At 44.7% G+C, this 14,993-nt stretch overlaps 1 protein-coding gene across 1 annotated transcript; it reads left to right on the forward strand.

Annotated features, from left to right (window-relative positions):
* Positions 1-261: 261 nt before the first annotated feature.
* Positions 262-1,263, forward strand: LOC150025576 (uncharacterized). The gene is made up of 4 exons (XM_090294109.1): positions 262-366; positions 450-656; positions 739-996; positions 1,081-1,263. The coding sequence occupies exons 1-4, from the start codon at positions 262-264 to the stop codon at positions 1,261-1,263; spliced, it is 753 nt and encodes a 250-aa protein (XP_090150235.1).
* Positions 1,264-14,993: the final 13,730 nt, after the last annotated feature.

Raw genomic sequence — 14,993 nt, forward strand, 5'->3', positions numbered from 1 at the left:
CATGTAAATAAACATTTATAATTTTATGTATTATTTTTATATGATTTTAATTCGATGCACATTAACTAATGTTTGTTACCTAATTTTTTTAACAGAGACATGGATGACGACCAGACTCCAGTCAGACCTCGATCTGGGCGAGGTAGTAGAGGACGTACTAGATTGAAGCGTATTGCATTGAGACGTGCTGCTGGTGAGAAGACACATGTTGACATTGACGTCAACACTGGAGTGGCTTTTGGTCCTAAGGCAGATGAGTTTATGAGCTATCTTGGAGTTGTTTCTCGTGAAAGGCTCTCCATTTTGATTAATTCATGGGATGAGGTTTCAGAGGTTGATCGGAACATGCTATGGGAGGATGTTCTGGTAAGCTTTACATTATTATTGTTATCATATAATGCTTTTTAATATTGATTAATTAATTTTAATTTCATGATGTTATTTTGCAGGCAAACTTTGACATTCCTGATGTGGAACCGCTTCGATCAAAGATATTATCCAATATCGCACTTAAATTTCGTACCTTTAAGTCAAGACTGACATCGAGATACATTTTTGGCGACCTTAAAGACGAAAATCCATGTTTAAAGTACCAACATATTGATGAAGAGACATGGCGTCTTTTTAGAGAAAGCCGTGAAAATGAGGCTTGGATGGTAAGTGAAGTAACTTTTTTGTTTATATAACATTAATAAGTTTATCTTATTTACTTCAGTTTGTTTATTTCAATTATGACAGGATCGTCGGAAGAAAGCTCAAGAGATAGCTTTGAAGAATCTTACCCCGCACGTTATGTCTCGTTCGGGGTATAGAAAACTTGAGCAAACACTGATGGTGGAAAAGGAGAAATCTCAACAGGGGACGTATTCTGAGAATGTGGAAACAGGGGTCACTTCTCCTCCACCACCTTTTCGCCATGAAAAATGGAAGAGGGCCCGAATTAAAAAGTCCGGTGCACCAAGTTCCGAGCAATCCGGGGTTATAATCGAAAAAATTGTAAGTTATTTTTGTTATTTTCAATTTTTTTAAAGCATTAATTATATTAATGATTGAAAATATGATTTTTGTGTACTCTTGCAGGATTCCTTGGAATCCGACGGTACATTTGTTGCTGAAGGTCGTCACGATATCCTGGTTGAAGCAATTGGACGACCTGAACACTCTGGTCGTGTTCGTGCCGCTGGACAAGGGGTCGGAATTAAACTTTTTTTGGAGTTTCAGAACGACAGTCATCCTCCTCCTCCAAGAAGGAAACTCAAATGAAGACTAAGTTACGTGAAGAAATAATGGAGGAGATGAGAAAGGAGACTGATTTGATGTGGCTGGAGATGAAAAAGGAGAATGATCGAATGCGACAAGAGTTTCTATCGCAACAAGTTTGTGCTGAGCCGATTGAACCCCTTGTTAGTCCCACTCCCAAGAGCACAAAGGGGAGTTGTGCGGCTCCTCCAACATCAGGGGATGATATCAATGGGCAGACAGAGGATTGTGAGCTACTGGTAGTGGGCGGCAAACTTCCTCGGGTGGTGGCACTTGGAAAAGTCTATAAAAACGCCACCACCTTACATAGCGTTCCTCTCTCCCCTGATGTGGCGAAGGTAACTGTTGAAAAAGTACGATTTCCTGATGCTCGTGTTCCACTACCTTCAGATGAGGTAACCACTGTGGCCGATGCATTTCAGACATTCGTTGCCTGGCCCAGAGAGCTCATTCGATCTATGCCCGAACCTCATGTAATAATTTCGTTTCATTATATTATTTTTTATTTATATTTATATATTACATATAATTTAATACAAATGTTGTATATCTTGTAGGAACCTTTTCAGCCACCAACTTCGAAAAAGAAGCGTGAGGTTCCAGTTGACGATCCTATGGCTTCCCTACGTCTCATTGCTAGTCAGATTGGCAATGATCCTTTTCCAGTTCCGTGGGATAATACATTTTTTCAAATCAACACTGAACTGCCACTGATGATTTACAACACAGATTTATCAGAATTTATATCTGGGAACCAGGAGCTCAATATAAGTATAATTCAATTTTTTATGATGTAAGTATCTTTACCTATTATTCAATTTACTTTATGTTAAATTATTATTGATTATGCTTTAACTAAAAACTTGTAGGTTTTTGCATAGAGTCTGTATCACTGAGGGGAAGGAAAATATGTATGGATTCGTAGATCCTGCATATACTAATCCCGTTGGACCAAACTCAACTGAGACTCAAGCATACATCACTAACATCCTGGAAAAAGAGGGAAGACAAATTTATTTATGCCCTTACATTAATGAGTAAGTTTAATTATATGTCATCAATTATTATTATTTCATGTTTTAAATATTTACTAACTCTTTTCAATGATCATATAGGCATCATTGGCAGTTACTTGTCTTATCAATGGTTGATAAGACTGCTGTGTGGTTCTGTTCCCTACACAAGAAGATGCCCACAAAATTTAAGGATATCATTGATACGTAAGTATAGTATAAACTTAACTTTGTATATGTTACTAATTAACCATCTACTAACGAGGTTTTTTGTATTAACCAGTTCATGGCGTGGATATAACATCCTAAAAGGTCGATCCAGTTCAAATAATTTGAACTACATAAGAGTAAAGGTTTGTAATTTTTTTCTTTCTCTATTATCATTGTTTATCAATATACTAACATATTACTTTTTATTGAATTATATAGTGTAATAAACAACCAGGAAGCTATGAGTGTGGCTATTACATTATGCAATGGATGATTACCATTATAAGACTAGGTGTTAAAACTGGTTGGAAGGAGGTATATTTTAAATCATTTTTATAATTCTTGAACATATATATATCTAGAAACTAATTTATGTCAACTTTGCAATGCAGTTATTCACAGAAGAAACACCAATGAGTGAGGAAGGCATTTCATATGTTAGAGATTCTTGGTCCACATACTTCATTAATTTTTATAACTCTAGCATAAGTAAACAACATTAGTGGTTTTATTATATGTAATTTGATCACTTGTAAATGTACATTTTGATGATTTCAATTGGTTACTACATTTTTGTATTTGTCTGGCTGGGTTTAATCATTATGCAGGTTATTTAAATATATGGTTTCTGCACAAAACAGGATGTACCAAAAAAAAAAAACACTATTTACAAATGCGGTCATTTACCAAGACCGCATTTGTAAATAGTGAATTCGCATTTACAAATGCGGTCTTAGTAAATGACCGCATTTGTAAATAGTGATTTATGAATGCGGTTTTTACCAAGACCGCATTCATAAATCCTAAACCCCAAACCCACTCCCTAATTCAGAATAATATACAAATGCGGTTATCTAAAATGACCGCATTTGTAAATGTGATTTATGAATGCGGTCATAGGACCGCATTTGTAAATTCCAGATTTACAAATGCGTGTTGATCAAATGCGGTTCTATGACCGCATTTGTAAATTTAAAATAGTCGCATTTGTTTAACTTATCTGCACTAGTGAGCTCTTGTGTTTGTTTCTTCAACTCGTCGGTTTGTTTCTTCTGCTCTTCGGTTTCCTCACGAGCCCGAGCAAGCTCTTCAGCAGCCTTTTTGTTTTCGTCCCGAGCCTGAGCTAGCTCTGCAGCAATCTTCGTGGCTTCCTCTCGAGCTACAGCGAGCTCAGCAATGGCATCATCCCTCTCCTTTTCAACCTTCCCAAGGAGCACCTCCCGATCTGCTGACCTTTTTTCAAGGTTTTCCACCCTGGTCGCATCTGCTTTCATTGCAGCCTCCAAGTTGGCCACCTTGAGCCTGTAAGGGACCAGTTTGCTCTCCAACTCGATCTTCTCTTGAGCTTGGAGGTGCAGTTTTTGGCGCAGATCGGAGGCCTCCTTACGCGCGCCCCTTAGCTCAACGTCCATGGCGTCTTCCAGCCTTGAATGGTCGATCTCCGCCATCATCAGGTTGCAAGAAAGCTTTTCCGCCTCAATTCTTATCAGGCGGTTTGACTCCTTAAGCGCTGAGTTCTCCTCTTGGAGCTTCTTGAGGGAGTCCTTCACGGCTTTCGATACAATTGAGGGGAGATCGTCCGCCATCATCTTCAGCTTGGCTGTGAAGGGCCCCAAGATCTCTTCGATGGAGGGTGGGAGGCTTGAGGTTGTTGCTGGTGGAGGTGCTGGAGGAGCTTGGTGCTGACTTTCACCACCACCCTCTTGAGTTAGTAGAGCAAGGGGGGCTTCTTGGCGTGGTGGTGAGGTTGGAGATTCGGTTATGAGTATTGGCGAGTTGTGAGCACCCTCATCTCCTCCTGGTGCGGCCCCAGCAATAGAGGTGGTTGAAGGAGGACCCTCTCCAGCAGATACGAACGGTGTGGAGGTGCTTGGAGGGTTCTCTAAGAAGTTGGGGTCGCTGCTTTCAACCACGGGGGGTGCGACAGCCAAGGGTGTTGCTTGGACTGGTTGTGTTGGAGCTGGAGGTGAGGGCAGTGTTGGTGTTGGGAGTGCAGGTGGTGAAGAGGGAGCCACCCTTGTTCTCTTGGTGACGAGGCCATCCTCAGTCGCCTCATCATCCTCTTCTTCCTGTACCACCTGAGGAGTCTTCCTCTTAGGTTTCCTCAGAACTAGTTTCTTTCTTTGTGGGGCGGGTAGTGCCCCCGAAGGAGTTGGGCCTTGGGGAGGAGTCTTGCCTTGAGCAACGGCGATCTCCACTACCGAGTTGGGCACGATTTGGGAGCCCGCCGCCAGCTTGTGAGATCGGGCGATCGCCCTCAGTTCTGCTAGTTTCCCTTTTCCCAACATGAAGTCTGCACAAGATGAAAAATAGATGAGTATGCCCCAAGGCAGAAGCAAGATATACAAGTATATGCACACAGAAATAGCACAAGCAAATAACACATGGATGAATAATCAAGACCAATACATAACAAGCAGAACGCCAAAGAGGGAGTGGTAGAAACCCTAAGATAGTTCCAACACAAAACGAAAGTCTTGGTGTTGAGGTGAGGGCTAACCTATGTGAGCTTCAAGTTGGCCCTCGGAGAACTCGAAGGAGATGATTGAGGCAGTGGGAAAGGCGACGTTGGCAGCAGCCACACTCTTCCAGAAGAGGCAAAGATCTTTATCTAGCTCGCCTATGTTGTCGGGACTCCTTGGCCTCCTAAAGCATTCCTTGGATTCTTTGTTCCCCTTGTGTACCCAGTACAAGGGGAAGCCGTCGAGCAGTGAGGGGTCTTGCTCGTTTGGGCGCACCTTGACGAACTTTCCTTTCCAGTATTTGTAAGATTGCTGGAAGATCGAGAGGATTGACCTTCTAGCAATCCCGTTTAAGCTAATCCAGAGGCGATCTCCGGGATTCTTAGCCTCGAACAGGAATAGAAAGACATCCACTGAAGCCGGCAGCCCCAGGTGTGCGCAGATGATTTGGAACGCCCTTATAAACGCCCAGCTGTTGGGATGAAGCTGGGCGGGGGCGATATCGAGCTCGGTTAGCAACTCTCTCTCGAAACGAGTAAAGGGAAGCCTAAGCTTCACTTTCTTGAAGAAGGTGGCGTAGAGGAAGCAGAACAACTCGCCGTTGTTCCCTTTATCGTCCGCGCAAATCGGCTCACCCGGGAAGCAGGGCAGCACGGCCACCTTGCTATCATGCTCCTTGTGGAAGGAGAGGTCGGACTAGTCTCCTTTCCTTAGTCGGAGCACGCCCAACTCAGTGTTTATTGAAGAAGTCTCTTTTAGCAAAGTTGGGGTGACCCAAGGGTAGAGCTCCTTGTAGTCTTGTGGGGGAAGGGAGGCTCCTCCGGCGACTGGTGGAGTTGCCTGAGTGGGATTGGCGTGAGAAGAAGTAGGCCTCTCAGCCTGGTTAGAAGGAGCACCAGATGCTCGTGGTTGGTTGCGCGCTGGTGGAGGATTTGCCCCAGGAGCAACCCTACGCGCTTGGGGTGGAGGGTTTCGCGACGAAGAAGGAGGGTTAGCGGTGGACTTTGTGTGAGCCATCGCAAGAACTGCAAGGAAAAAAGAAAAGGGATGAAACGAAGATCATAGAGAACTACTCGATTAAGGACGAAGGAGGAAGAACGAACGAACAAGAGTTCGCTGGGATAAACGTTACGAGGAACGAAGTCTTAGGTCACGAGAAAAGGAGAAAAGGAAAAAAACAGCCCACAACGTATGCTTCAGACAGATAATGGATGATGCAAACCGATTAAAATGCAGCAAATATCCATAGAAGGAGTAAAAGGGTTACCTTTTTATGATCGGATGAGTGTTGAAGAAAGTTGGAGATTGAGAGTGACGAGAAGCTTCGTGGTTCGCAGAGAAAATACTTAGAACGTTTGAGAGTGCAGAAAAATGATGGAACAGTGGAAGCGCAAAGGGTTTAAGGGTTTTTCGAACGTTTTCGGAAACGCAAACGACAATTGAAGATGACCGTTGATGAAGCCACGTGTCGCGCGATTAAAAAAGGGGGTTTGGTGGAGCGTCAGAAAGGCAGAGGGTACGGACGTACGGAAATCCGTACCAGTGCCACGTAGATCGACGATGACGTGACCTCTTAGTCTTTTCGCTGGACAAGTCTCAGCTTAAGACTGGGGGGCTTGTGTACCGACCAGGTAGTCGGGAGTGATGACGTGGCAGCAAGCGATAATATAAGCGTGTTAAGCGGGACATCTGGCTGACAGAAGGGAAGTACACCGGGAAGTCTGTGTAGTCGCCAAGTGATGGCTTGGCGTTCTCCGATCTCTAGTATGTGCAACCGGCGGTCACCAGGCTTACGTCATAGTCGCCGTATGAGAGTTATGGGAGACCAGGTGGTTAGAGATCGCCGAAGGGGGGACATCGCCGAAGGATCAGGGAGGCTTGTTTAGGGCCTTCAAGGAGTACGAGTACGAAGGACGAAGTTATCAGATGATCTTTCCCTAGCCAGAGGTCGAGGCAAAGGAAACAGTTTACCAGAACATGCATGATGTGCAAGTAATGCAGATCGTGATAGCGGCAGGCGAGACCACAGAGAAGGTGTGCATGGTGACACCCCGTGCTCGCCACTAGAAGAGATCGCGCTCCAAGGCAGCTATGCACCGAGTTACTCCTTGCATGGGTAACTTAGTCGAACAGCCTGAAGAGTAGAAGTGACGCTCAAGTAGAGGACGCTCCAGATGGTGACACGTGTACAACTGGATGCGAGCCACGTGTCCAGAGGTGTAACCGTCAGGAGAGAGAAAATGCACAGGTATATAAGGAATTCTAACGAACTTCTGAGGTACGCGTGTTTAGAACACTTCTTTACGCTTTTGAGAACACTTGAGTACGCTTAGAGAACATTTGAACGGTTCCTTGAGTTTTAGCTTTTCTCTCTTAGTATTTGGTGATTCCGTCACTGACTTGAGCGTCGGAGCGCGATCGGCCGCAGCGGCGCCACTCTGTCTTTTTCAGGTTCTTGCGGAGAATCGAGGTGTGAAGGACGGAAGCTAACATGGTGCGAAGCTGATCGAGAGAAGATACCTTTGACGTGGCAAGACTCTTGCACTCGAGTCAACCGGTAGGATCAGTTGGAAAGGGGTCAAAAGAATCCTACCGGGAACGTTGTTGAGAGTCACCCAGAGGTTGTTTCTCTGCCTCTTCACCTCAAAGAAGTGTAGGAAGATGTCTACAGAGGGTACACATCCAAGGAAGCCAAACAGAATGTCAAAGGCCTTAACGAAGGCCACACTGTTATGATACAGTTGGGTTGGGGCAGTGTTCATCTTTGTCAGCAGTTCCCTCTCGAACCTAGAAAAGGGGAGGCGCACGCCAACGCGCTTAAAAACCACCTGATAAAAATAGAAAAAGGGGACCCATCGTTGGCCCGTTCGTCTCCGCAAACCGGCTCCCCAAGGGTGCAGGGAAGCACGACGATATCATCGTCATGCCTCTTTGCGAAGGCATGACGATCATAAGAACACTCTTCCCCCACGTGTTCCCTCAGGGCCTTGGTGGAAAGTAGGCTAGAGCATTCGTCAAGAAGTTCACTCGAGGCCCAGGGGTAAAGATCCTTGTGACCCACTCTGGAGGAGGAAGGGTTGGTAGACATTTCAGTACGTAGCTGTCAGTGAAAAAACTGAAGGTCAAGGAAGAAGGGTCTAGCAGCAGAATAGAAGGAAAGTTTGCAAGGAAAAAACGCGGAACAAGGAGTTCTTGAGGAGAAGATGAATATCGCAAGAAAGATGCGAAAGAAGTAAAGACAGTGAGTTAAGGTACGGGGTGTCAAAGATTCGAGCGTCACAGTTGAAACAGTAAAGGACGTTAAGACGTCTTACGATTGAGCCACGTGTCATGAGATGAAGGTACGAACTGAAGTGTCACCTCTCTCGTTCAGAGAATATCACATCGTCAGAGTCCTTGAGGGTACGTCGTGCCGGCGACGCGGAAATGTCACATCAACCGATCGGGGAGTGACATGAAATCGTCGCGAGGGCAACAGGGGCGAGGCCTTAGCCTTTTCGCTGAAGCAAGCCATCAGCTTAAGACTGGGGGGCTTGTGTACCATCCCGGGGTGATCAACAAAAGGTCAAAGTCAAAGTCAACTCACAGAAGGACGTCGCCCCAATAAGACATCGCCTGAGGCATTTCGTAGAGAAAAGGGCCCACACGATGGAATAACCCTAAGTGGGGTGGCGGCGCTGTGGGACCCTCCGCACAGAATAAACGATCAAGTCAAAGGGGCACGTGACAATGCCCACGTGCTCATTAAAGATCTCCAAGCAAGGCTGCATGCATGACACGTGATTAATTAGGGCACCCAAATAGTATGATGGCGCGAGAAATACAGTGCCTAAGTTAGAGCCCAAGTGGCCGCAAGGTTATTCATTGCACTCTAGATAAGGGAAGTCCATGGGCCAGATACGCTAAGATCCTAAGGATAGCGGTGCAAGGACCTTCTCCAAGGAACCCTAGATAATAGCAGCAACACAAAGGTAAACCCTAGTTTTTCACCTATGTAAAGGGCACAAAGAACCCTAGTAAGGTACGCTTTTTCACAGTTACACAGGTTTTAACCTAATTCTCATATCCACTCAGAGCACAAACCCTAGTTGTCTTCACAGCACCCCACAGTGAGCACAAGGCAATTACGGCAACACAGTTTTAGCCACACAGTTCCAGTCATTGAAATTGTCATACAGTTTTCAGTCACATTGGTGTTTCTCGCTAGCTGACTTGATCGTCGGAGTGCAAACGGCCGCGAGGGCGCCCCTTTGTTCTTCTTTTTTCAGGTACTCATAGACGAGGCAGAACGATGGTGCCCTAGCTCGTGAGGTCAAGCCACGCATAAAGACGACCCAGGTCAACCGGCAGGAACAATTGTCATCCCCAACATAGCGGAGAGATTGAAGATACCCGCTAAGACTGACAAGAAGTTAGGGCCTAACAAGAACGCCTGGTGCGAGTTCCACCAAGCGTTTGGCCATCCCATACGCAACTGCTTGGCCTTGGGACACCAATTGGATGAGCTGGTGAAGAATGGTTTCCTGAAGGACTACATGGTGGAGTCGCAGGGAACCCAGAACTTGACAACGTCAGGAGAAGATCAGGGGCACGAGATACCTGTGCATGGCGAAATTTACACAATTTTGGAGGGTTTCTCAGGAGGAGGGTGCACTGCTTCTCAGCGGAATAAGTATGCATGAGCAGTAATGTCAGTAGAGGCGCAAGAGGCATACGAGACTCTTGACGTCGATCTTGTCTTCACTAAGGCTGACCTTCGAGATGTTGTCCCCCACGACAATTACCAGTGGTGATCTCAGTAGTGACCGCAGGGATAAATGTACACCGCGTATTGATGGACCAGGGAAGATCGGCAAACGTGATGTTCTGGATGACCTTGAACAAGCTGTAGTTGTCCCCTGATCAACTGAGGCCTTATTCTGGCTGTTTGTACGGCTTCGCGGGAGACCAGGTGGAGGTGCGTGGGCACTTAGAGCTGAGGACCACCTTCACAGATGGTGCCGCGTCCCGCATGGAGAACATCAGGTACCTCGTCGTCAATACCCCCTCCGCGTATAACATACTGTTGGGTAGACCTACGCTTAACAGGTTGAGGGCGGTGGCTAAGAGGTGCTACGAAAATAGCCTCAAGACCGAGAGAGGGGTGTTCATGGTCACCACCAGGGTACCAAGTGAAGAAGGGGTCGCCCCTGCAGAGATCGCCCGGGAGAGGTGACCCGATCCAGTAGGAGAAGTCCTGGAGAGGGAGATTGGAGGCAAGACGTTCAAGCTTGGCAAATCACTAGGCCAAGCAACACAGGACTAGATCGCCGAGGTTATAGCACGACATTTGGATGCCTTTGCATGGTCCGCCTCGGACATGTCAGGCATAGACCCTGACTTCCTGTGCCACCGCCTCACCATGGACCCCAAGGTCCGGCCTGTCCGCCAGAGAAGAAGGAAGTTCAACGAAGAGAGGCGGCAGGTCATAAAAGAAGAGACAAAGAAGCTGCTGAGCGCCGACCACATAAGGGAGATCCAGTACCCTGAGTGCTTGGCAAACATGGTCTTAGTGAAGAAGGCCAATGGGAAGTGGAGGATGTGTGTCGACTTCACGGACCTCAACAAAGCTTTCCCGAAGGACTCATACCCTCTACCAAGCATCGACGCCTTGGTGGACAGTGCCATGGGCTGTAGGATGCTCAACTTCTTGGATGCTTTTTATGGTTACAACCAGAATAAGATGCATCCCAGGGACAAATGCAAGACAACGTTCATGACAGAGCTGTCTTGCTACTGTTACACAGTGATGCTCTTTGGGCTGAAGAATGTGGGCACCACCTACCCGAGGCTGATGGACAGATTGCTCACACCCATGATAGGGTGAAACGTGCAAGCCTACGTGGACATGGTGGTTACCTCACAGGTGAAAGATCAACACGTGGCTGATTTAAAAGAGCTATTTATGAAAATAACTAAGTACATACTGAAGCTGAACCCCGAGAAGTGCGTGTTTAGGGTGGAAACAGGTAAATTCTTGGGTTTCTTACTCACCAAGCGCGGGATAGAGGTGAACCTCGAGAAGTATGCTGCAATACTTGCAATGAGAAGCCCAATCTCAGTGAAGGAGGTGCAACATTTGACAGGGCGGATGGCCGCTCTGTCTAGATTTGTATGAGCTGGAGGAGACAAGGTGATGTGAACCAAGAACATGATTTGGACACATTTATGAGTTGGAATATGAATAGGCACCTTTAGAATTGGATCAAGATTCTTTACCCATTCAAGAACTTAATCAAGAACACAAGAACCAAGCCAAACTCACATAGAAACCCATTTTTTCAACATATGAACCGAATGAAACAAGGAAAGAAAGCCAATGCACCGATTAAAACTTCAACAAACACATTTAGAACCACAAGAACAGCAAACTCATGCAAACTACCAAATATAATCACTAACTAAACAAGTTCTACCGATTGAAACAACAAGAAACAACAAAGACATGTTTTAGAGTTTGATTTGGAATGGGTATGGAAGAAGAAGATGAGAAGGACAAGGAAACTTATGTGGTTGGAGCTCTTGGAATTGTGCACGCCACTTGAAGGATGGTTGGCTTCAAGATGAGTGTTGTTGCTGCCACTTGAGAGCCCAAGAGATCCCCTAAGATAAGACTAGAAAAGGAGAAGACACAAGCCTCTCACACTCACTCACCAATTTGGTAGAGATTCCTTTCTAAAAACTCAATTTCAAACTTGTTATTTCAAAGACCCAAGCACCCCTTTTATAATGGAGAGGACCGGTCACAAATGTACAAAAGAGAAGGAGCTTGAAAGGTTACTTTCTAGTTCCCTCTAAACTAGCGCCTAAGCCATAAAGGAATGGAAATAGTTATTTCTTCTATCCTTTTCCTAAATTAGCGCCTAAGGTGCTATACAAACGGAGGTGTCTTTTTGGTTTCCCTCTTTAACACCTTCCTAAACACTACTCCTATATTATTTACAAATTTATACAAAAGAAATTACAAAGAGAGATATTAATTGGAGCCCATTCTTGAATGCTTGTAGTCTTTTTTGGGCTTGGTCCTCTCTTTATTTAATTCTTCTTTATTTTTTAGAAGACTAGAAGGAAGAACTTTAAATGCTTGGGTGGATGGCCTCTTCCTCCATTATTGAAATCCTCTTCTACTTGATCTCCATCATGCTCCCCGAGTTAGAGAGAATTCGTCCACGAATTCAGAATCCCTGTATATAACAAAGTTAGTTTACTATCAAAATTAACAGGTGAATAAGAAAAAGGAAAACATGACTTAGAATTTGTAAGCAGTGGGTGTTCAGAAAAGGAGGTCCTATAGACATACCAAGTTGGAAAACATTGTTTGGAAATGATGATATTTTTTGTTAAAAATCCTTTTAAAAGGTGAAAACCGTTAGGAGGTATGTAAAAATCATCCCTAACATTTTGTAACCAAATAGGAACCTTGTGTAATGAAAAAGATAAAGAAGAAGAATACCTTTGAGGCTCAAGTTGAGCCATAACATGAGTCAACATGATTAATTTAGTGGATAAAATATTGTGACTCGGTTTATTACTTACTTCTTTTGCTTTCTCATTTTCTCTTTTAGATTTCATTTTTATTTGGTCCTCATGAACCTCTTGTGGAGAGAGGGGTTTTAAGGTAACTTTGCGCCCTTGGAAGGAAAAAGACATTGTATTGGATAGGCCATCATGTAAAACATGTCTATCATATTGTCAAGGCCTTCCTAAAAGAACATGAGTTGCTTCCATGGACACAACATCACATAAAACCTCATCTTTATACTTTCCTATTGCAAATTTAATGAAGACTTGTTTGTTAACCATGATTTCACCTTCGTCACTAAGCCATTGCAATTTATAGGGCTTGGTATGAGAGATAGTGCGTAAGGCTAACTTCTCCACAACTCTTGTACTAGCCACATTAGTGCAACTACCCCCATCAATAATCAAGGAACATAACTTGTTGGTGATAAGACAACGAGTGTGGTAAATATTTTCTCTTTGGGTATCAGCCAAAGGTTTTGGAATTGTTCCCAACAGTCGCCTTGTCATCAATAAGTCACCTTCACAAGGACTTTCGCTCTCAATCTCACTTGGGGATCTAGAAGGTGAGGAATGTCTAGAGTTTTCAGAATCATGCTCAGTAACCACTACCCCATCATGTATAAATATATTTCGTTTAGAAGGGAAATTAGAAGCTGTGTGACCATATCCTAAGCATTTAAAACATTTCTTACTAGACGATTTGGTTGGTGATTTAGGATTAGAAGTTCAAGGCTTAGAATCTCTAGTTTTGAAAGATGATTCTTGAGGAGGATACTTTGAAAAAGATTAGTTTTTATTCTTCCAAGAGTTGTTGTAGTAGTCATCATTTTGAGTATTTTTGAAAGCATTTTTCTTTGAAATTTGAGTTTCAACCTTGATGGCAAGATGAACCAAATTTTGTAAAGATGAATACTCATGAAGTTCCACAACATTTTGAATATCCCTCTTAAGACCACTCATAAACCTAGCCATTTTAGCTTTCTCATTTTCATGCATATCTATCCTAATTAAAAGCGTGTCTAATTCCTTGAAATATGCATCCACACTTAGCGTGCCTTGGTGAAGCCTTTGGAGCTTCAACAATAGGTCTTTCCTAAAGTGTGGTGGAACAAATCTATTGCGCATACACTCTTTTAAATTGTCCCAAGAAACCACGGGAGGTCTCTTGTTTAGCCCAATGTCCATAAGAGTTTTATGCCACCATTGCATGGCATAGTCTAAAAATTCTAAAGAGGCTAATCTAACCCTTTGGTCTTCTTGGACCTCATGTACATGAGAGATTTGTTCACATTTAGCCTCCCAACCTAAATACATATTAGGATCAGTATCCCCACTAAAACTAGGCAATTTTACAATTGGAAAATAAGGCTTTGCCACATTTTGGCGCCCATCTTCATGATGATGCCTATCTCCATGATGGTGATGATGCCTCCTCCTTCTATGTTCTTCTTCATGGCCGTGAGCATTGGAGGAACTCCTTGAAGAATGTCTATGAGCATGGTGGCTTCCATGGGTGGAATTTGATGACCTATCATGATTCATGTTCCCGCCTGTTGACGTAACATATTTGTGCGTCTCTGTTGACTTCGCTTCCAAGAACCCTTCGCTCCCACGTTTCCTTCCTCCGGTTGAACCACCTGAAAACAGAGAAACAAAGGGCACCCTCGCTGTCGTTTGCACTCCGACGGTCAAGTCAGTATCTCGGGAAATGAACACCAAACTCACACTCTTAGATCACTGTGTGTTCTTTCTCACTCTGTTCACTCTCAGAAATGCGTAACTTGCACTAACGAAAGCGTAGAGTGTTCTGTGAAAATTTCAAAACGTACCTTAGTTATGTCTGTTGTCAACCTTATATACCTTTGGTGTTATTGCCCTTCTATTTTGCTATGACTTAGGCATTCTGTAGCCGCATCTTAGCGATACTAACGCCCAGACTTAGGGCCATCCAGTGTGTAAGACTACCTTGCCGTAGTGCAACTGGCGCGGAATGACTGCTTGGGTGCCAACTCATGCACCCAATCTATGAGTCATCCGCCCTAGGAGTCCCCTACCTTCCTCACGTGCTATGCATGTAGATCACCCTCTGGGACGTGACCCTCTTATTGGTCGTCTCTGTTGCAGTGGCTCTCTAACGGTGGTGTGTACTGCCGCGTTCCTACACCTCATGCACAGATTCCTTGTGAGTTGGGCCTCTCCCTACTGGTAACTGGGGGTGTGGCTTGAAAACCACCTTTCTTTATCTATCTTTACTGTTTGAGGTACCTAGGCCCGAGGCCTCCACGCCCTGCTTCTGTGCCGCCTCCTCCACGGTCACCCCTACCCGTGGACATAAGGAGACACTTCCATGGTCTGCTATGCTTTCCAGGGGTCCGCCTTCGGGGTCCCATCATGTTGACTTTGGTCAACGCCCGAGGACCGTACGGTACAATTCATTTCAAGCCTTTGTAATCTTTCCTCCAACTTTTTCATAGCTTCATCCTTT

The sequence above is a fragment of the Phaseolus vulgaris genome, chromosome 8 (assembly GCF_051622355.1).
Source record: "Phaseolus vulgaris cultivar YP4 chromosome 8, ASM5162235v1, whole genome shotgun sequence".
Taxonomy (NCBI): domain Eukaryota; kingdom Viridiplantae; phylum Streptophyta; class Magnoliopsida; order Fabales; family Fabaceae; genus Phaseolus; species Phaseolus vulgaris.

Coding starts and splice junctions, on each gene's coding strand:
- LOC150025576 (XM_090294109.1), top strand. CDS start 262: ATGAGCTATCTTGGAGTTGTTTCTCGTGAAAGGCTCTCCATTTTGATT. Junction 367..449: donor TGCTATGGGAGGATGTTCTG/GTAAGCTTTACA, acceptor GTTATTTTGCAG/GCAAACTTTGACATTCCTGA. Junction 657..738: donor GTGAAAATGAGGCTTGGATG/GTAAGTGAAGTA, acceptor CAATTATGACAG/GATCGTCGGAAGAAAGCTCA.